Below are 24368 nucleotides of genomic sequence, written 5' to 3' on the forward strand. Positions count from 1 at the left end.
TGAGTTAATTTCAGACATTGCATTCATACCTACAATAACTTTTTTTTTGTATATTGAGACCATTCAATGAAATTCTCCATCTTTTCATTCATATTTTTAAATATTTTTTTACAATGGTTATTACATCTATTGCTTCTATTGATAGCCTTTTCCCTTGATTATTGCCACGTTTTCTTCTTCACATGTCTCAAAATGTTTTTTCTTATATACTTGGTCATAATAATTACAGTTGTCCCTTGATGTCTGTAGGGGATTAGTTCCAGGGGACCCCTCTCCCTCTGCATCAAAATCCATAGTTGCTCAAGTCTGCCAACTAAAAATGGACACTTTCCAGCATGGCGACCCACTCCAGTCTTCTTGCCTGGAGAACTTCACGGACAGTGGAGCCTGGTGGGCTCAGTCCATGGGGTCACAAAGAGTCAGGCGTGACTGAGCAACTAAGCCCAGCACATCTGCCTCCAAAAGGATGAAGTCACCAGCCACTGCAGCCTCTCAGCCTCAACACACCTCAAAAAAGTTCAGGGATGAGATCAGGAATGAGGTACCCTGCGTTCTGGAAAACCGGCAGAACAGGCCTTTGGATAATTAAATATTTTCAGGAGACTTTATGAGCTCAAATTCTGGCATCTTCTCATATCCAGAAAAGCACTAAAATCTTTAATGGAGACATCTGCTCCTTGTGACTAGCATTAACCTCCATAAAACTAGCAGAAACCTTCTGCAAAAACGTGTATTTGATTGCGTGTACTCTCCCTTCACCCAACCACATATATATAGGCCTCTTCCTCATCTCTCCCAAGCAGTTTCTCAGAGCTATCTGAGAGGCTATCTCCTGGGCTATAGTCCTTATTTTGCCTCAAACAAAACTTAACTCACAACTGTCACAAGTCTTTTTTACAAACTTTTATATAAAATGACATAATATCTGTGTATAACCTGTACACCTCCTCTCATACACTTTAAACCATCTCTAGGTTACTTATAATACCTAATGCAATGTAAACACTATGTAAAAAGTTGAAAATACAATATAAATACTATATAAATAGTTGTCAGTGTACAGCAAATTCAAGTTTTGCTTTTTGGAATTTGTAGAATTTCTTAAATGTGTTGGTGGAATTTGTGAATGCAGAACTGGCAGATATGGAGTGGTAACTGCATAGATATTGACACTGAGATTATTTCCTAAAGAAGGTCAACCTTTTCTTCTCTGGGAGAGATATGGTGAGGGATGAAATCCCTCTATTTAGTCAAGAACTGAGCAGGGTCAGGGCCATAGAAAAGTTTGGTTAAACTTAGTTATGTGTGTGTGTGTGTGTGTGTACCTGGTTACAAATATTTCAAGGGCTATACCTACCATGTGTGTGTTTCAGGCTCTCTTCAGGCTTTTCCGTCCCCAGTTTTGGCAGCAATGTAGACACGCTGTTCCCTACTCATACTATTCCAGCATTCAGAAATATTCCAGGAGACTCAAATAATATATTCTCTTTCAAATATTATAAAGATTAACTATTGAACATGAATGTTATTATTGACTACCTCAAGCTGTACTTTAATAAGGAAAATGATATTTGAGAAAGCTAAGTTTAAATACAAAAAAGCATCATTCTACTCAAGGGTACATGTGTGTGCCTGCTAAGCTGCTAGATCACGTATGACTCTTTGCGACCCTATGGACTGTAGCCTGCCAGGCACCTCTGTCCATGGGATTCTTCAGCCAAGAACACTAGAGTGGGTCGCTATGCCCTCCGCAAGGGGATCTTCCCAACCCAGGGATCCAATCCGTGTCTCCTGCTTTGCAGACAGATTCTTTACCACTGAGCCACCTGGGAAGCCCATACTCAATGGCATAACACCTCTATATATCAACAAGACAAACATAGGTGGTGACCACACACCAGTGTGATTGATTTTCTGCAACTGCGTTTTGGAAAAATCTAATTAACAAGAGTCACTCGAATGAGCACAAGCCCTAATAGTTAGCATTTTGTAAGTTATAATATGCCTTCTAATGCATACGTTCAAATTACAGTTCTATGATAAACAGACCTACAGACTGTAGTCATGTATGAATGTGAGAGCTGGACTGTAAAGAAAGCTGAGTGCTAAAAACTGATGCTTTTGAACTGTGGTGTTGGAAAAGACTCTTGAGAGTCCCTTGGACTGCAAGGAGATCCAACCAGTCCATCCTAAAGGAAATCAGTCCTGAATATTCATTGGAAGGACTGATGCTGAAGCTGAAACTCCATTACTTTGGCCACCGGATGTGAAGAACTGACTCATTGGAAAAGACCCTGATGCTGGGAAAGATTGAAGGCAGGAGGAGAAGGGAACGACAGAGGATGAGATGGCCCACCAACTCGATGGACAAGAGTTTGGGTAAACTCAGGGAGTTGGTGATGAACAGGAAAGCCTGGCGTGCTGTACTCCATGGGGTTGCAAGGAGTGGGACACGCCTGAGCGACTGAACTGAGCTGATGATAAATAGCATTACCTAAACTTTATTTCTGACATAATAGAGGGTATATGGGGTTTCCCTAGTGGCTCAGCAGTAAAGAATACACCCACAGTGAAGGAACTGCAGGAGACACGGAGTCCATCCCTGGGTCAGAAAGAGCCCTTGGAGGAGGGCATGGGAACCCAGTCCACTATTCTTGCCTGGAGAGTCCCAAGGACCAAGGAGCCTGGCGGGCCATAGTCCACAGGGTCACAAAGAGTCCGACATGACTGAAGCGACTTGGCACACACACACACAAAGGGTATATGATATAAGGACCTAGGACAATTCTTCAAAGTTTTTTGTAATCAACCAGGTAATAATTCCAATCTTCTTCACTGTTTCTTACATATAGCTTTCTATAATGTTAGCCTAATTATTGTTTTTTGTCAGTAAAGAAATGTGTGTTATAAGTTGGTGAAAACAAAAATAAACTCTATTTGTATATTCAATACTAACATTACAAAAGCATCACCCATAACAAAAATAATGTAAGAATACAAAGTTGACTGACCTATATGAGAGAACACTGATCAATTTTTTCAGTTTATATAGATGATAACAGACAAGTTTTTCTGTTGATTTCATTTTGAAAAAAAATACTGATTAACAGTTACAATTTGAAATAAGAAGAGTTGAAAACTATTAGGATAACATAAGTGATTACAATGGATTTTGTTCTGGAGAAAATACCAATATTACAATCAACAGTATAGTGATTTAGGATATGACTAAAGAATACAAAACAGGGAGTAGAGACACAGATGATTCTAAAATACTCACTTCACAGTAAGAATTCAACCGGAAAGTGTTACTTACCCAAAATTTTTCTTTCTGCCCCTGTGCTCCTCTTAGTGTGCCCCATCTAGAAATAATAATAAAAATTATTGGCATGGTTAAAAATGCTTGAGTTGCATCTTGATAATACACAAATTATTGTCGGAATTGTATCTTTTCTATTTCCCTTTGTCCCACCACGTTTCATTATGGAACTATCATCATTGCTTACATAAAGGTGAATGCACTGTTTCTTTTTAACCAAAACATCATTGACTTTTCAAGAGTACACTTATCTAGCCCAAATGGCTTGAAATCAAACTTGCTGATCAAAGGAAATAAGCCTTAGGGCAGCTAGAATGTAAAGGTTTAAAGTACTTAAAGACATCTCCCCTCTTTATATCTCATCTTCTGAAACTCTACTAAAACTCTCCAAGAATACTGATAAAACCATGATGTAAATAAAGATAATTGCTATAAAAGCGTGCTTTTGCAAAAATATTCATATGCATATTTTTTTTATAAAATGGCTATATGACTATGGTGGAATTTCTCTATATACATGCACATATGGAAATCAAATCCTATATTCTCAGTAAGCAAAGAGGAGAAAGTGGCAGAAAGTGAAGAGGAACTAAAGAGCTTATTGATGAGGATGAAGGAGGAAAGTGAAAAAGGTGACTTAAAATCCAGCATTAAAAAAACTAAGACCATGACATCCAGTCCCATCACTTCATGGCAAATAGAAGAGGGAAAAGTGGAAGCAGTGACAGATTTTATTTTTTGGGCTCCAAAATCACTGTGGATGGTGACTGCAGCCATGAAATTAAAAGATGCTTGCTCCTTGGAAGGAAAACTATGACAAACCTAGACAGTATATTAAAAAGCAAAGACATCACTTTGCTGACAAAGCTATAGTTTTTCCAGTAGTCATGTACAGATGTGAGAGTTGGACCGTAAAGAAGGCTAAGAACTGAAGAATTGATGCTTTTGAACTGTGGTGTTGGAGAAGACTCTTGAGAGTCCCTTGGACTGCAAGGAGATCAACCAGTCCATCCTAAAGGAGATCAGTCCTGAATATTCATTGGAGGGACTGATGCTGAAGCTGAAGCTCCAATATTTTGGCCACCGGATGCAAAAAGCTGACTCATTTGAAAAGACCCTGATGCTGGGAAAGATTGAGGGCGGGAGGAGAAGAGGATGACAGAGTATGAGATGGTTAGATGACATCACTGACTCAGTGGAAAGTGAAAGTTGCTCAGTCGTGTCTGACTCTTTGCTACCCATGGACTATACAGTCCATGGAAATCTCCAGACCAGAATACTGGAGTGGGTAGCCTTTCCCTTCTCCAGAGGATCTTCCCAACCCAGGGATTGAACTCAGGTTTCCCGCATTGCAGGCAGATCCTTTACCAGCTGAGCCACAAGGGAAGCCCAAGAATACCAGAGGGGTAGCCTATCCCTTCTCCAGAGGATCTTCCCAACCCAGGAATCAAACTGGGGTTTCCTGGATCATAGGCAGATTGTTTACCAACTGAGCTATGAAGGAAGTCCGCTCACTGACTCGATGAACATGAATTTGAGCAGACTGTGGGAGACAGTGAAGGACAGAGGAGCCTGGCATGTTACAGTCCATGGGGTTGCAAAGAGTCAAACATGACTTAAAGACCAAATGATGAGGATGATTCTCAGCACTGGTACATTCTCAGTGTAACAGATGACGATTCTTTAAAAAAAAAAAAAATCAAGACTTAAAACACCCCTTCTTTTTCTCTTGATTAAAGCCAAGGACATAGATGTTACTAACATGTTTTATTTACTAATGAAATATCAAGGTTTGTCCAAGATCCCAGAGTGGGGATGTTGAACCACAGCTCCAAATCCCATGTTCTCCTCAATATGTTATATTGCTTCTCTTATGAACATTCAGTCCCCAACTGCAGTGTGCTGTGAATGGCGTCAGTCTTACATGCAGAAAGCATATTGACCACTACTTTCATGAGCTTTGGTGGATTATGGGAAAACAATCCTGTTCACATCAATTAATCCCTAGTACCCCATATCTCAACATCAGAGTGGTTTTCCATTGTATAAAAAGCATTCTAAAAAAGATATGAATTTGTTGTTCAAATATTATCAATATGTCTATTTCCCAGAAAGCTGTTTTTAATAGAGTATAAATAGAATGATGCTGCAGTACCATAGAAGTATTGTTTAAAGATGGCAAGTTTATTGCAAGGATCTTGGGGGCATTCATGAGAATAAGTAATAATGCATTTGGATCATTTTATCCTGTGACTAAGAGGTTATCTCCTCCTTCTTCCCTGGTGGCTGAGATGGTAAAGAATCTGCCTGCAATGCAGGAGACCTGACTTCGAGCCCTGGGTCAGGAAGAACTCCAGGAGAAGCAAATGGCAACCCACTCCAGTATTCTTGCCTGGAGAATTCCATGGACAGAGAAACTTGGCAGACTACAGGCTATGGGGTTGCAAAAGAGTTGGACACAATTGAGTGATTAACACTTTCACTTTTCAAACTGATTCAGTTTTCAAAATCATTTTTCAACTTAATAATTACATCTACATTCTTGTAACTTTTCTAAATAAGCTACTGACATTGAAAAATTTACCAGTCAAATGGGAGAGGGTGAGGGTGGGATGATTTGGGAGAATGGCATTGAAACATGTATATTATCATACATGAAACGAATCGCCAGTCCAGGTTTGATGCATGAGACAGGGTGCTCAGGGCTGGTGCACTGGGATGACCCAGAGGGATGGGATGGGGAGGGAGGTGGGAGGGAGGTTCAGGATGGGGAACACATGCACACCCATGGCGGATTCATGTCAATGTATGGCAAAACCACTACAACATTGTAAAGTAATTAGCCTCCAATTAAAATAAATAAATTCATATTTAAAAAATGATTTGACCCCAAATATTCAAAGGGTATTATATGCTTCTACCAGTAGATCATATCTGAAATGTTGAGTTGCTCATTTTCTGTTCATGATGGCTATCATGACAATTTCAGAAAGGGCAAATTCTGGACCACTCAAGAAAACATTCCTTCAGGCAGTCTGTCCACTGATTACTTTAGCTATTTATACCAAATACAAAATACACGACTACATCAGAAGAATCTAAGAAGCCACTTGACTTCAAAACCATATAGGCAGGAGAGGACTCCCAAATCTGAGATCCATCAGACATGGTGAGAAGTTGAGGTACATAATGCTTGAGGCACTAAAGAGCCTCATAGGAAAGAACTTCCATTAGAGAAAGAGATATCTAGACACAACAAGCTCAATCCCGTAGTTAAACATTTGTCAACAATGAGGAGGAGCCATTGAGAGTACAGTCCATTCCCTGTCACTCAGATTCGTCCAAACTGAGCTCCATGCTAAACTCAGCTCAGTTTGGAGTTGGGGCAGAAACAGGTCAGACTTTTTATTAAAATCTGAAAAAGCTATTTCACTAAAAACTGTGTATGCCATAAAACATTTTTAGTAATACTCAAATAAAGGGTAATGATAGAAATGCATAGGTTTCTCTCCCACTTTGTAAGAGATTTCTAACTTCCTAGGTTCCACTGCATTGAGGATGGTGCATGGGAAGACAAAGTAGTATACCAGAAGAAACTGAAAAGACATCATGGCAAAATGCACCATGAAGTAAGTATTGCATGTATTATTAAGTCCATTTTAGATATTCTTATCACTCTCAGAAATATTGAGACTATTTTGGGGCATGAAGATCCACAATTGCATTATGGATTTAAGATATACCAAAATGATTGACTACACAATAATCCCATTACCAACAGATCAAAGACTAACTACAGTGGACATTTGAATAATATGGGCTTGAATTGCATAGGTCCACTTAAATGGAATTTGTTTTCACTAAATACATACTACAGTACCACAGGGTCTGAAGTTGGTTGAATCCATGGATGCTGAAGTGTGAGTGCTGAGAGCAGACTGTAGAGTTACATTCAGGATTCCAAACGTGTGGGGCTGGTGCTAACCCCAGTGTTGTTCTAGGGTCAACTATAATTCTAAGAAGCAGCATTTCATCACAAAGGAGAAGAAATGTAGCTGTATAATTTTTCTTATTCTAGTATCACTGAAAAAAACCAAATTAACTATTCTGGAGATATCTAAGAAGTAAAAAGTAACATCTTTACTTTTGTTCAAATGTGATATTTTTCATATGTTCCTAATATTTTGTTCAGTTCAGTTCAGTTCAGTAGCACAGTTGTGTCCAACTCTTCTCGACCCCATGAATCGCAGCATGCCAGGCCTCCCTGTCCATCACCAACTCCCGGAGTTTACTCAAACTCATGTCCATCAAGTCGGTGATGCCATCCAGCCATCTCATCCTCTGTCGTCCCCTTCTTCTCCTGCCCTCAATCTTTCCCAGCATCAGGGTCTTTTCCCATGAGTCAGCTCTTCACATCAGGTGGCCAAAGTATTGGAGTTTCAGCTTAAGCATCAGTCCTTCCAATGAACATCCAGGACTGATCTCCTTTAGGATGGACTGGTTGGATCTCCTTGCAGTCCAAGGGACTCTCAATATTTTGTTATGAGTATCTAAATAATATTTAATGATATAATAATCATTCTTATCTTATAAATCTATTAACTCTTTGGACTTGCCTTAAATTTCTTTTCAAGTTTGTACTGCTGTTTATTATCATTTTAAGATGCATTATTTCAAGCACCAATCATTTTTAACCCAGGGAGAAAGTCAGTGTTCAAATTATTATAAACATTCTCAAGGTAGACAGGAAAGTTCATCAAATCCTTCAATAAAAGTGAAAGAGGAAAAGGAAAATAAGTAGGATAAAGCTGATAGTTTCAGGGGTTTGGCAGCTTGTGAAAAAATTATAAACAAAGGATGTTGACGTTTATGCAAAATTCAGTCAGAAAGAACATATCACACCTCTGCACAGAAGCTATTGTTCAGTTTCCCTGTGTTACAGCCTCTGTGTCAAATGACAAGCAAGTTTCATCCATCAGAGACTCTAATCTTTGCACTGCAACCTTCAGCTATCTTTTCTTTCCTCTGTCTTCTGTAGACAGTTCCTAAGATGGTAATCCAAGTCACAAAGAAGTATTATAGGAAGGTAGACGAGTGGATTATTTTCTAAATATCCCAGGCTCTGCACGACTGGGAAGAATTAGACCCTAGGTTATTAATATCATGGTGAATGTACATATATATATATGAATAGTATATAGTGAATCCATACACACACACACATACACATACAAATACACACATATTTATACTTTCTTGAATTGTGGTACTGGATTTTGCTTGCCATTGTACCAACAGGTTGAAAATTTTAGGAACGTGTATACATTTTTACAAATATATACTCATCAGACAACAAATATCTTTGAGGACATGAGGATTTTCTTCATATTCATATTTGCTCAAAACTTGTTTACACTCTTCTTTGCCTCCCTTGTACCTCTTCAATTTGAGAAGTATTCACAAACATTTGTTAAAATGAACCAGTACCTTAACTATCCTTTGCTGACATTCTTTCCTTTTTAAAATAGAGATGTTAAAAAAAATAAAAAATAAAATAAAGATGTTTTATATAAATTATTCCAATTTGGGGGCTACCCCACATGGCCTGTGGGATCCCAGTTCCTCAATCAGGCATCAAGCCCGTGCCCCCTGCAGTGGGAGGGGATCACCTTAATTAACCACTGGACCACCAGGGAAGTCCCTGAGATCGTTTCTTAGGGAGGGATGAATTGGGAGATCGGGATTGACATATACATACTACTATATATGTGTGCATGCGTGCTAAGTCTTCAGTCGTGTCTGACTCTTTGCGACCTTATGCACTGTAGCCTGCCAGGCTCCATCTGCCCATGGGATTCTCTCAGAAAGAATAATGGAAAGGGGAAGGTTCATAGCATTACAGGCTTACATCAAGAAACAAGAAAAAACCAAATAAATAACCTAACTCTACACCTAAAGCAATTAGAGAAGGAAGAAATGAAGAACCCCAGGTTAGCAGAAGGAAAGAAATCTTAAAAATCAGGGCAGAAATAAATGCAAAAGAAACTAAAGAGACCATAGCAAAAATCAACAAAGCTAAAAGCTGGTTTTTTGAAAAAATAAACAAAACTGACAAACCATTAGCAAGACTCATTAAGAAACAAAGAGAGAAGAACCAAATTAACAAAATTAGAAATGAAAATGGAGAGATCACAACAGACAACACTGAAATACAAAGGATCATAAGAGACTACTACCAGCAGCTCTATGCCAATAAAATGGACAACTTGGATGAAATGGACAAATTCTTAGAAAAGTATAACTTTCCAAAACTGAACCAGGAAGAAATAGAAGATCTTAACAGACCCATCACAAGCAAGGAAATCGAAACTGTAATCAAAAATCTTCCAGCAAACAAAAGCCCAGGACCAGATGGCTTCACAGCTGAATTCTACCAAAAATTTAGAGAAGAGCTAACACCTATCTTAATCAAAGTCTTCCAGAAAATTGCAGATGAAGGTAAGCTTCCAAACTCATTCTATGAGGCCACCATCACCTTAATTCCAAAACCAGACAAAGATGCCACAAAAAAAGAAAACTACAGGCCAATATCGCTGATGAACATAGATGCAAAAATCCTTAACAAAATTCTAGCAAACAGAATCCAACAACATATTAAAAAAAATCATACACCATGACCAAGTGGGCTTTATCCCAGGAATGCAAGGATTCTTTAATATCCACAAATCAATCAATGTAATACACCACATTGACAAATTGAAAGATAAAAACCATATGATTATCTCAATAGATGCAGAGAAAGCCTTTGACAAAATTCAACACTCATTTATGATTAAAACTCTCCCAAAAGCAGGAATAGAAGGAACATACCTCAACATAATAAAAGCTATATATGACAAACCCACAGCAAGCATCACCCTCAATGGTGAAAAATTGAAAGCATTTCCCCTGAAATCAGGAACAAGACAAGGGTGCCCACTCTCACCACTACTATTCAACACAGTGTTGGAAGTTCTGGCCACAGCAATCAGAGCAGAAAAAGAAGTAAAAGGAATCCAGATAGGAAAAGAAGAAGTAAAACTCTCACTGTTTGCAGATGACATGATCCTCTACATAGAAAACCCTAAAGACTCTACCAGAAAATTACTAGAGCTAATCAATGAATACAGTAAAGTTGCAGGATATAAAATTAACACACAGAAATCCCTTGCATTCCTATATACTAACAATGAAAAAACAGAAAGAGAAATTAAGGAAACAATACCATTCACCATTGCAACAAAAAGAATAAAATACTTAGGAGTATATCTACCTAAAGAAACAAAAGACCTATACATAGAAAACTATAAAACACTGATGAAAGAAATCAAAGAGGACACAAACAGATGGAGAAACATACCGTGTTCATGGATTGGAAGAATCAATATTGTCAAAATGGCTATTCTACCCAAAGCAGTCTATAGATTCAATGCAATCCCTATCAAGCTACCAATGGTATTTTTCACAGAACTAGACCAAAGAATTTCACAATTTGTATGGAAATACAAAAAACCTTGAATAGCCAAAGTAATCTTGAGAAAGAAGAATGGAACTGGAGGAATCAACCTGCCTGACTTCAGACTCTACTACAAAGCCACAGTCATCAAGACAGTATGGTACTAGCACAAAGACAGAAATATAGATCAATGGAACAGAATAGAAAGCCCAGAGATAAATCCACGAACCTATGGACACCTTATCTTTGACAAAGGAGGCAAGGATATACAATGGAAAAAAGACAACCTCTTTAACAAGTGGTGCTGGGAAAACTGGTCAACCACTTGTAAAAGAATGAAACTAGAACACTTTCTAACACCATACACAAAAATAAACTCAAAATGGATTAAAGATCTAAATGTAAGACCAGAAACTATAAAACTCCTAGAGGAGAACATAGGCAAAACACTCTCTGACATAAATCACAGCAAGATCCTCTATGACCCACCTCCCAGAATATTGGAAATAAAAGCAAAACTAAACAAATGGGACCTAATGAAACTTAAAAGCTTTTGCACTACAAAGGAAACTATAAGTAAGGTGAAAAGACAGCCCTCAGATTGGGAGAAAATAATAGCAAATGAAGAAACAAAGGATTAATCTCAAAAATATACAAGCAACTCCTGCAGCTCGATTCCAGAAAAATAAATGACCCAATCAAAAAATGGGCCAAAGATCTAAACAGACATTTCTCCAAAGAAGACATACAGATGGCTAACAAACACATGAAAAGATGCTCAACATCACTCATTATTAGAGAAATGCAAATCAAAACCACAATGAGGTACCATTACATGCCAGTCAGGATGGCTGCTATCCAAAAGTCTACAAGCAATAAATGCTGGAGAGGGTGTGGAGAAAAGGGAACCCTCTTACACTGTTGGTGGGAATGCAAACTAGTACAGCCGCTATGGAAAACAGTGTGGAGATTTCTTAAAAAACTGGAAATAGAACTGCCATATGACCCAGCAATCCCACTTCTGGGCATACACACTGAGGAAACCAGATCTGAAAGAGACACGTGCACCCCAATGTTCATCGCAGCACTGTTTATAATAGCCAAGACATGGAAGCAACCTAGATGCCCACCAGCAGACGAATGGATAAGGAAGCTGTGGTACATATACACCATGGAATATTACTCAGCCATTAAAAAGAATTCATTTGAACCAGTCCTAATGAGATGGATGAAGCTGGAGCCCCTTATACAGAGTGGAGTAAGCCAGAAAGATAAAGAACATTACAGCATACTAACACATATATATGGAATTTAGAAAGATGGTAACGATAACCCTATATGCAGAACAGAAAAAGAGACACAGAAATACAGAACAGACTTTTGAACTCTGTAGGAGAATGTGAGGGTGGGATATTTCAAAAGAACAGCATGTATACTATCTATGGTGAAACAGATCACCAGCCCAGGTGGGATGCATGAGACAAGTGCTCCGGCCTGGTGCACTGGGAAGACCCAGAGGAATCGGGTGGAGAGGGAGGTGGGAGCAGGGATCGGGATGGGGAATACGTGTAAATCCATGGCTGATTCATATCAATGTATGACAAAACCCACTGAAATGTTGTGAAGTGATTGGCCTCCAACTAATAAAAAAAAATAAAAAAATAAAAAAAAGAATAATGGAGTGGGTTCCCATGCCCTTCTCCAGGGGATCAAACCCATATGTCTTATGTCTCCTGCATTGGCAGGTGAGTTCTTTGCCACTAGTGCCACCTGGGAAGCCCAGTGTTATAAATAATATATAACTAATAAGGACCTATTACATAGCACAGGTAACTCTACGCAATATTTTGCAATGACCTATATGGGAAAAGAACCTTTAAAGAAGAGTGGCTATATGTATATGCATAACTTAAACTCTGCAGTCTGGATTTATCTTATATGCTCACTTTCAGATAGTTTTGGAAACACTACTCTTTTGCATAATATTAAGTCTTTCTTAGAGAGATCATAAATTCTGCAAAGTAAGCATTAAAGAATGATGTAAGATTTTGTATTGCATTTCAATACAAATGTAAGATTTGTATTGTATTTCAAAAGGTTATTCCTTTTGAAAAGGATGTTATTCTTTTCAGACAACTGTACTAAATGATACTAGACTTCTTAAAATGCTGTTTTAAGTTCTGTCTAGATAGTAAATTCATTGGAACTAAATAAGTACTTCTTATCAATATAAGATTTTAAATGATTTTTTTTTTCTCTCCTTTGGTTTCACTTGATTTTGCCATTCAGACCCATTTATCCAATGTTGGTCATATTCAACATGGTAAATAAGAGAAAACTGAATATGCAATTTTTTAAAGTAATACTGATATTCCTATAAGTATTTTTTTAATATGAAAGCACAGAATCTCTTGTGTACTTCATCCATTTATTTCTGCCTTTATTCAGCAAGCTATTCTTTCATACAAAGAAAATGTATCTTCTCCCTTCAAGATGCTGATTATCTAATGGGAGTGATGTTGGGAAATGAAAAACAAATGAGTTTTTGTATCTTGTTCATGTCCCTGGATATGTTCCAGTGTCTTCTAGTTTACAATCTAAGGGAACTTGAATAGAATTTGTATCCTACTGTTGTGTGAAATTGTATAAATCTTAATTATATTGAGTTGGTTCAAAAACAAAAAATAGTAGAAAATAAAATAAATAAGTCATGGACATGTAATGCACAACTTAGGGAATATAGTCAATAATATTGTCATAATTTTGTATGGTGACAGATAGTAACGAGAGTTATTGTGGTGATCATTTATTAATGTATAAAAATATTGAACCACTATGCCGTATATCCAAAATGAATATGATATTGTAAGTCAAAAAAGTATAAGAATAAATTGAACTCTATAATAGCTACCTTTTTGAAAGAGTGTTTCACAACTTTTCCATAGGTTACAGATGAAGACATTAACCATGAGGGCAAAGACAACTCCCTTCACAGAGTGGAACAGAAATTCGCCAGGTGGAAATGGAGGGTAGAATTGTAAGCATGAGGGCAAAGTCACAAGAGAGCAGTGAAAACTCTCTTGCTGCCTCTTCTTACAGTAGCACTTAGTCCAGGCGGACTGGAGAACAGCAGTGGGAGTGGCTCAGCCCATAGAGAGCACTCCAGGCTACAAGCTTGGCATTTACAAATGCCATAAATCTGCTGATAAAGAGTCATCCAAATTCGGGATGTCACATGACCCGGGACAACTTCCGTGTTAGCATAGGAATAGATTCCAGAGGGAGGAGACTGACAGCTTAAGATGAATGTTGTCATTAGAGCAAGACATAATGAAATGCCCAGTAAGAATGGAAGCCCTCTCAGGCAAATGCTGATTCTTTTAACAACTGTGTCTCCAATTCCTGAAAAAGTGACTCTCACATAGGCAACCCTCAATAGACACTTTTTTGAGCAAGTACTGGGAATGAAGAGAAGGGCATAGGTTTCAGAGCTATGTTGGAGATAAAAGGGATGGAATTTACTGGCTAATATATACCAAATGTAAGGGAGAAGGACTTGAGACTAACTGCAGGATTTCAAGGGTGAATGAGCAGGAGGGTACATCAAATATGGCAAATCTTGGCATACACGTCACACAATACAAAGGTATGTTCCTGACAACCAGGTTGACTGATCATCACCAAGACTGTAATTACAGAACTGCTTGTTCTTCTTGGGAGTTCTCTCTACTGATAGTGGTTCTGCTTATTAACTTTTAAATTCATGGTTTTTCAGGGCTTCTGACAAGTAAAACACTGAAAGAAAGAAGGAAAGCTGATGATTTAAAATAATTGTGAAAGTGACTTTCTGCAGAGTGAGAACCTGGAGGAGGAAACTGCAACCCCCTCCAGGATGTTTGCCGGGAAAATCCCATGGACAGAGGAGCCTGGTGGAGGCTGGTGGGCTACAATTCATGGGGTCACAAAGAGCTGGATACAAGTGAATGACTGAGCACACACACACACACAAAGTAAGGAATTCTGTGATGAGAACAATTATTTTCTAACCTACAAAGTCAAGATATATTTGCTTAGAAATCAAGTTCTTTATATCCAGCTAAGAATCTGGAGTGACAAGAAGGAAAAAATATTATATTGATGGTAAGTATATTACACTGTGATCCAAATATCTAGATCAAAATGTTGCAATGCTTCAGATAATTTTCACATCTGGGGTCCCAGCATTTATCCAATAGACTGAACAGAGGAGTTCAAATTCATGTTGTCTGGGCAGACCAGTTCCATATTAGTGAATACAGATCCAGACAGATAAAAAGCAAAGTTTCTAAACAGTGGACATGTAAAGAAATCTGATGTAGTACAGACAACTAAAACCGGAAATTTTGGAAGAAAACAGGGAACAGATACATTAAGAGAGCCTGATATGAAACTCCAACCATTCTTATTAAGGAAATGAAAGTCAGATAGGATACAAGTATAAAGAAACCACCAAATGAGTTTCAAGTCATAACAATGATAAGACTACTCTGGATCTAGGACTTCACTTTTAAAGGTGAGACTACAGCTAGAAAATTAGGGCTCTTTAACACAAAGATTTGAAAGACAACTGCAGTAATAATGAGGCAAAGATCCACAGGGATTTGTTGTTTTATGAGTGTTCTAATGGCGACACTTAGTAACTTCATTCAAAAAATTACTCAGGCTTGGGGAGCATGGCCATCTTGAATAGGACAGAGAGACATCACAAAGTGCTAATTAATGCTAGATCAGAGATGAATGAGAATAGTTTGCATGGGAAAGCAAAATAAAATGAGGGTCTCCCTCACCCTTCTTCATTTTTCCATTGAAACAAAATGTACATCAAGCCAGGGTTCACTGAATCTAAGATTGGCTACTTTTATTGATGCATTCTGCCAATGAGCTATAAACTTCATCATTGAAAAAGCATATGGAGATGTCTGAAAGATCATTTTCTGTATGAAAGTGTCAGAGAAGATTGTATGTTTTGTGTGCTCCTTATATTAATTAGTCATCCAAACAACACTGTTTATTGAGTTGCAGGAATATTGCTTACACTACCCTATTGTAATATTTCAGGAAGCAAAGGATTGCTGGGTGTACTATCACATTTAATTTGACCTACAGAAAGGATTATGGACAAAATTGATGACAAGGTTGTACTCAGTTCATGCTCTGGTTAGAATGACCTGCTCTGAGATTGGGAGAAGTACTCCTCTGCATTTACTACATCGACAGAATATGTGCTGAGACGTCTGTGCCATGAGAAACGTGCTGGGAGAGACTGTAGGACCAATACTGTCCATCACCATCAATGACAATGAACTAGGGTAGTATCTAATGAAACTACACGGTAAGGGAAAACTTCAGCAATTTGATATTGGGAATAGAAATGGCTTTCTATTTTCTTATAAAATCTTAGCACTGAAAGGAGACTTTGGGTTTGAGTATATGACTAATAGGCTAAATCTGGCCCACAGCCTGTTTGGTTGTTTGTTATTTTATTTTTTATTGGGGGAGGGTTGATTTACAGTGTGTTAGTTTCAGGTGTAGAGCAAAGTGACTCAGTTATGGAACAGTCAAGCTCACTCATCTACATATTATTTATGTCAGCAAATGGCAGAGTTGAGTAGTCAAGATCAAACAGTGTTGCCAATTTAATCTGATTGTAATCCAATTTATTTCCTTCACAGATAATTCAACTGAGGCCAAAAGAAGTTAAGTAACAGTTAAAAATTATGTAGTAAGTGGCCAAATTGCCCTAGTGTCTAAGGAACACAAGCAACAAATGTAGGACCGGACTGCAGAAATGGGTGGAGTCCTTTCCAGCTGTGAAGAGGCAGTGAATGGTGGGACTTGAGCAATTTGTAGACGATACCAAGGGAACGGGGGCACACCTGAGGGAAGAGATGGAGATAATGCCAGGGGTTACCTTTTGGGACTTCATGGAGGTATCATGAAAGGTTTGGAATGGGAAGGATTGTAGGCAGCCCTAGAAGGATAAAGCTGGTGATGGTGAACAAGATGGACTAAAGTGAAAAGTGTGGGGATGGAGTCAGGAGGGACAGCTTGGTCGTGATAACATTCCATCAGGGTTGCATTCACTCACATCCAGCCAACTCACATATACCCAGAAACATTATTAACCTAATTATTAGAATCATGGGGTGAAAATAATATTTGATATACTTATTTTGAGGATGAAAATAAATCAAAGTTTTCATTTAGTGTCACAGATAGTACTCATTTGTCATCCATGAAATTTAGTTATCTGCCATCTTTCCCTTTCTTAGTGAAACATAGATTCGGCCCGACCTTCTCTTTGATCTTCTCTTACTGAAGGAGTGAATCACATCCCACATGTTTTTGTTGAGGAACACGTAAATTGCCATAGCAACACATGCTTTTAACAAAACCTCCCAGTTCATTCATTCATCAGAATTGTTATACTCCTGGAGCAGAAGATAAAATCCTGAGCCTAGATTACAACACAGTAAACTTCTATAATTGGTTTGGTCACAAAGCTTGTTTGGGTTTTTCCATAGCATCTTATGGAAAACCTGAACAAACCATTTGGCCAACCTAATACATACTTTCTAAAAGTGTATAGTGATTATTCTGAAAGTACTCCATCTTTCAAGGGGCAATCTTGAAAGTTCACAAACATACACTTTACCTAACCTTCATGTGAACTCTATCATATTTGAAATTTTGAGGACACTACCTACCCTAGTGATAAAGAACCCACCTGCCAGTACAGGAGGCATAAGAGATGCAGGTTAAATCCCTGGGTCAGGAAGATCCCTGGAGTAGGAAATGGCAACCCATTCCAGTATTCTTGCTTGAAAAATTCCATGGATAGAGGAGCCTGGCAAGCTACAGTCTACAGGGTCGCAAAGAGTCAGATGTAACTAAGAATGTAATGACATACCTACCACAGAAGGTATTAGATTAGAAAACAGAAATAAAACAGAATCACCAAAAATAATATACTAAGCTACAAAAAGGAAAAAGCTAAATTTGAAAGGTAGCACTGTTCCAGGGACTCATAATAAAGCTCCATCACGCAGGCCTCCCAAATCTGAAGCATCCACAGGCATTAAATCTCATCTCAGCAGGAAGGTAAAGTATGCTTTCCCAGTACCTAAAAACCATTCTCAGCCTTTTTATAATCCAAGTTCTCCATAAATCTAGGGAATTGTCTATAATCACCTTCCTCGATCAAAACACTTGTTCATGTACCATGTCTTTCCTCGATATTTACCCAATAGAAAATTATTACTTCAAACCACAAGTTTTACACAACCCTACAGAATTAAAAAGTATGTGAAACCAATGTAAGTGTAAACGTAAAACCAAACTCCCAACTACCTATCTGACTTTCTTTGTGCAAACAGAATCATACTATCTAACATCATAAGAATGTTATCACATTTATCAAAGAAATAAAGTTTTCCCTCCTATAGTCACATTTCTCTTTTCCTTCTCATTCTTAATCAATTGCTTGTCTTCTCAGAATAATTGAGTCATTGTCTAAAAAGAATAATAAATTGAAATGATAAGGGTAAAAGTACATCATGTCCTTGATCAGTACTAATGCCCTAATTAGAATCAGCTTCATATTATACTTTTAAAAAATAATTCTTAAAACAGATTCAAGGTAATACATTTAAAAGTTCAAGAAAATACAATTTTTTATAGATATTAAAGAACATGTAAAATGAGTAGCCTACTAGGAAGCAGACACACTGTCTCCCTTAATCCTAACAAGACAGTCAGGCAACTGTTATTACTCCAATGAGAAACTGAGATTTAGAGATTAAATAACCTGCCTGAGATCACCCAGGGAGCAGGGCAAGGACCAGCTTCTGCACCTAAGCTTGTCTTTAAATTACATGTTCTTAATGCTCTACAGAGTTGCCTCCATAATCAAACTTAGTCCGTACTGTTTTGGAGCAAAAACCATCTTAGACACCTTTCCGCGTTAGCGTGTGTGCATTAGTCACTCAGTCGTGTCCTACTCTCTGTGACCCCATGGACTGTAGCCCGCCAGGCTCCTCTGTCCATGAAATTCTCCAGGAAAGAATACTGGAATGGGTAGCAATTCCCTTCTCCAAGGAATCTTCTGGACCAAGGGATCAAACCTGAGTCTCCTGCACTGCAGGCAGATTCTTTACCATCTGAGCCAGCAGGGAAGCCCTGTGTGAGTGTATGTACACACAAATATGTGTTTCATGTATATATTTATATATGTGTTAAAGATGTGCTTTTATGAATGTCAGCAGAGATTTCCAACAGCTCTTTTTATCTTTTTGATTTAATTTTTATTTTCTGTTGGAGTATACTTGATGTACAATGTTGTGTTAATTTCAGGTATACAACAAGGTCCCTCAGTTACACATAAACATATACCTATGCTTCTTCAGATTCTTTTTCCATATAGGTTATTACAGAACATTGAGCAAAGTTCCTTGTGCTATACAGTAGGCCCTTACTGGTTATCTATTTTATTAATATATATAGCAGTATATATATGCTTACCTTAATGTAATATAATCTCTCCCTCGCCACCAAGTTTCCCATTTGGCAACCTCTAGTTTGATTTTGAAATCTGTTAGTCTGTTTCTATTTTGTAAATAAGTTATTTTTGTATCACGTTTTTAGGTTGCAAATAAGATGCTGAACCTGAAACTCCAGTACTTTGGCCACCTCATGCAAAGAGTTGACTCATTGGAAAAGACCCTGATGCTGGGAGGGATTGGGGGCAGGAGGAGAAGGGGACAACAGAAGATGAGATGGCTGGATGGCATTACCAACTCGATGGACATGAGTTTGGGTAAACTGTGGGAGTTGGTGATGGACAGGGAGGCCTGGCATGGGGTCGCAAAGAGTCGGACATGACTGAGCGACTGAACTGAACTGAACTGAACTGATAATTGATATCATTTATTTGTTTCTCTGTCTTTCTTCACTTAGTATGATATTCTCTGGGTCCATCCACATTGCTGCAAATGACATTATTTCATATGAAATATGAAAATTATTTGAAAATTATTTATTTTAATTGGAGGCTAATTACTTTACAATATTGTGATGGTTTTGGCATACACTGACATAAATCAGCCATGGGTGCACATGTGTCCCACCATCCTGCAACCCCGTCCACCTGCCTCCCCACCCCATCCCTCTGGGTTGTCCCAGAGCACCAGCTTTGGGTGCCCTGCTTCATGCATTGAACTCACTCTGGTCATCTATTTTGCATACGGTAATATACATGTTTCAATGCTATTCCGTCAAATCACCCCACCCTTGCCTTTTCCCACAGAATCCAAAAGTCCGTTCTTTACATCTGTGTCTCTTTGTCTGCCTTGCACATAGGATCAGCATTACCATCTTTCTAAATTACATATACACATATATATATGTGTGTGTGTGTGTGTGTGTGTGTGTGTGTGTGAGAATTCTTTTTAAACCAACCCTTCTACTTTGCCTTTCCTTAAATGAAAATAAATGTACTTTTTTCTATTGCTTTGTTTTATAAAAGCAATAATTTTTGCTGTTGTTAGTAACAGCAGTTACAGAGTGAACAGACCTGGTCAGTGTTCCAGATGACAGATCAGTGAAAGACCAATGTCAAACAAGAGAAAGGCAGGGAATACAGACTGTGCTGTCTGTTTGATTCAGCATTGACAGACAAGGCAATGTGATGCCATCAGCTCTGAACACAGAAGAAAAATAAAACCAATTTCACCTCCCTGGGTCTCTCTTCACCTCCACGCTTCTGTCAATGAACTCAGCTCAAAAGATCCCAACAGTCTGTGTAACCACTCAGTGGCTTTCCTAAATGATCGATAGCTTTCCCTAGCCAGCTGCATCAAAACAGTGGGTCTTGTTTTATTTATTAAGGCTCTCAGTGTTATTTATCTCAGTACCCTCAGCTCCTAGCATGTATAAATTTAAAATCTTAGAAAATATTAGAAAAGAAACATCAAGCCAACTTTTAAGAATTATTTAAGATGATGTCACTTATTTATAACACCCAGAATGGTTTTACTTTCCATAACATCAGTTCCATTTTCTCAGATTAGAAGTTCAACTTTCATTCACAAGGAAAGAATCTGAATAACATTTAAAATTTGAGAATGTCATTGACAATTATTAACCTCTTCAAAATGTCCCATATTGGCGGGGCAGGGGTTGGGGAGGAAATTCAGCAAATTTTAAAAGGTTTTTGGGATTTCCCTGGCAGTCCAGTGGTTAAGACTCTGCCCTCCAGTTCAGGAGGTGAGGGTCTGATCCCTGATCAGGGAGCTAAGTCGCTCAGTTGTGTCTGACTCTTTGTGACCCCATGGACTATACAGTCCATGGAATTCTCCAGGCCAGAATACTGGAGTGGGTAGCCTTTCCCTTCTCCAGGGGCTCTTCCCAACCCAGGGATCACACCCAGGTCTCCCGCATTGCAGGCAGATTCTTTACCAACTAGCTGCAATGCAGGAGACCTGGGTTTGATCCCTGGGTTGGGAAGAGTCCCTAGAGAAGGGAACGACTACCCACTCCAGTATTCAGCCTGGAGAATTCCATGGACTGTATAGTCCATGCATCACGAAGAGTGGGACACGACACCACTGAGCGACTTTCAGTTCACTTCACTCCAGGCAGCTAAGACCCCGCATACTTCACAGCAAAGCACCAAGGCATAAACAACAGAAGCAACAACATAACAGATTCAATACAGACTATAAAAATGGTCTACATAAAAAAAAAAACTTTAAAACTTAAAAAAAAGTTGTTGAATTATGTATCTGATTACAAATATGGCCCAATTGATCCCCACTGTTGATATTATTACTAATAACAGTAAACATTTATTGAATGTTCCCGTATATCCAGCATATGAGTACTGTGTTTGCATGATCCCATTTATTCCTCACAAACATCCTTTTATCCCAGCTTACAAAAGAATAAACATCTAAGTAAATTAGAGCAATAGCTTTGATATAGATTCTCTAATGTCAGTCCAGTGGTTTACTAAACAAGATTAGTATTGAACTGGTTTCAGCTGAATATTGGGTCTGCAACTAACCAGCATGTAATCTCTGGAAAATCTCTATTACTATGCCCTCTTTTTTTATATTAGGTTATTGGGAAGATAAAATCCAGGGTCCTTTACAGATCTTAGATGGATAAAATATTTTAAGTTTGAAAAGTAGCAAATTATCTAATCAATTTAATCAAATTATCATTTTAATACTTCTTTTATTTGTAATACTATTTACAATTGGAATATTTCAACACAGTAATAAAAGTAAAATAACAATTTAGCAGTCAAATAACCTCATCTTTAAAAATTGTGTTTAAGAAAGATATAAAAAGCTTAGGGTATAGTGAAGAGAAAAAAAGTTTTATAAAAAAGAAAATCTTTTAAAAATAGCATTTCTCTAAAGAAAAATAAATGCAAGGGACTTAATAGCCTTTAAAGTAAGAAAGTTTATGTTATCTTATTTATAAATATAACATACAAGTTCCAATTTAAGTTGCTCTGAGTATTTTGTTTGTTTTAATATCATTAGATAAATATTGAAAAATGAGAGCAAGACAGCAATTTGAAACAAGCTGATAGTAAAATAAAGCTGCCGGAAACTGAACAATAGCGTGTCTTTTGAACAGAACACCCCAGAGTCAAACCATAATAAATTTATATAATAACTTAATAAGCTATAAAAATGCATTTCAAAGGGTAAAGAAGGAATGCATTATTTATTATGTGGCCTTGTTGCTTTTAGTTCAGAGTTTAGAGAAAAAAATTAGATCATCACCACACATCATTCACCCAAATATCTTCCAGGTAGATCTTTGACTTAATTACCTTAGAAATAGAAGTTTGAAAATCTAGAATAAAAGTTAAAGCCTTGTCCAGGTCAAAGCCATTAAAAGTAAATTTATGAAGCCAGAAATAAACTGGAGTTTAGTCAATAGTATAAAAAAGTCAGTGTTCCCAATACATTATGAGCTCAGATCCATCAAGATTTTAAAATTGAAGTCTCTGCTAGAAAAATGAATAAAGTACAAGAATGCTAGTGACTTTTATTCTAGGGTCACTTCCTACTCTAGTCCTCACCTGCATACTTTTTGGTGAAGATTGCCCCCAACCCCAGGCTTTCAAGCACTTTGACTCCATCCATTTCAAAACCACTTACATTTCAATGCAGTTCCATTATAGGGGTTCTTTGTTTGTTTCAGTTGCTGGAGATCAGTCAAAATGGTGGAGTAGAAATACCCTGAGCTCACCTCCCCTCACACCGTGTGTTTACAGGGCTGTCTGCACTACCGGAGTGGAAATAGTTGAAGACCAGGCTAACATATGAACAATACTTCCCAGAGCTCAGGTCTGCCACAATGTGTCAGGGAAAGAAAGATTCTTTTTCTGTTTTGAATGTTATTCAATTTGTCTGCTTGCTTTATAGCAGAAACTGAACAGTGGATCTTGTTTATTGAAATCCCATTTCTATTCTTTGGTGACAATTTCTGCTCTCAGATACACCTACATCTCAAAGTAGAATGACCCAGAAATAGGCTGAGCTGAGTTAAACTGAACATCACACAATGAGGGGAGCAGAAAAACCACCTGGGCACTTGGAACTTTCACTGAAAACAAAACAATGTTGCTGCCAAGACATACAAATTCCTGCAGCTGATCGGAGGACAGGGAGGCAAACCCAGAGATGCTGAAGCACTCAGACCAGGTGAGGACCCCGAACAGGTAAGTTAATCATCATTAAAAGACGAATGCTCCAGGATTAGGCTACCTTCTAGTCTCAGTTGTCACTAGATTCCCCCTTGCTCTACTCGCTACCTAGTCAATACTTCCAGTGTCTTAAGTGGATCATGTTCTCTCTTACTGTGAGATTGGCCATTTTCTGCTCACTTTTCCTGAGACAGGCTCTTCTCTTTCCACATAGCTTTAGTAATTCCTCTCTGTTCTGCTCACCTCCACAGCAGGTGTTACCGCTTCCCTGGAGTTTTCTCTGGCCCCAGAAGTGGAGTTGTGTGCCTTCCTATATGATACGTGCCCTCACTACTCAATTTAAATTCCTATTGTATTTGCATCTCCACACTTAAGACATTGTGTGTTGTTAGCACTGCTTTCTCCTCTCTCTCCCTCTCTGTCTCCCCATCTCCTTCTCTGCAACCCCTGTTTCTCTCTCCCCACCTGCTTGAAAAATCGGAGCAGAGCAGGATATTTTTGCTGTTTGTATTCTTAATGCCTAGCACAGTACTTGACACATATTACATACTCAAAAGAAGTTTCTTGCTGAAAAATGAGGAAAAAGACTTTACGTATAGATTAAAGGTGTGTGATCAAAGCAAGGGAGAATATAAGTTTATATAGGAAAAAAGGATACATCTATTTTTACCCTAATGGAATTTTTTTGTAAAAGAAAAAATAGAACAGTTCCTTGAGAAAACCTATGTGGTAAATATACAATGAGTAAATCTTGATACTGGACCTTCCTTGATAGATAGATAATAAATGGA

At 38.1% G+C, this 24368-nt stretch overlaps 1 protein-coding gene across 10 annotated transcripts in view; it reads right to left on the reverse strand.

The window, feature by feature from the left end:
* The window catches only part of TINAG (tubulointerstitial nephritis antigen), a 155717-nt gene that overhangs the window by 71058 nt on the left and 60291 nt on the right, over positions 1–24368 (reverse strand). For all 10 annotated transcript variants that reach the window (XR_009693537.1, XM_061146371.1, XM_061146370.1 and 7 more), the window contains exon 10: positions 3317–3362. Coding sequence is in view for 9 of the 10 variants with exons in the window: in XM_061146371.1 (XP_061002354.1) it covers positions 3317–3362 (46 nt within the window). In the remaining variant the exon portion in view is untranslated. The remainder of the gene's footprint in view (positions 1–3316; positions 3363–24368) is intronic.

This window comes from Dama dama, chromosome 7 (genome assembly GCF_033118175.1).
Source record: "Dama dama isolate Ldn47 chromosome 7, ASM3311817v1, whole genome shotgun sequence".
In the NCBI taxonomy this organism is placed as follows: Eukaryota; Metazoa; Chordata; class Mammalia; order Artiodactyla; family Cervidae; genus Dama; species Dama dama.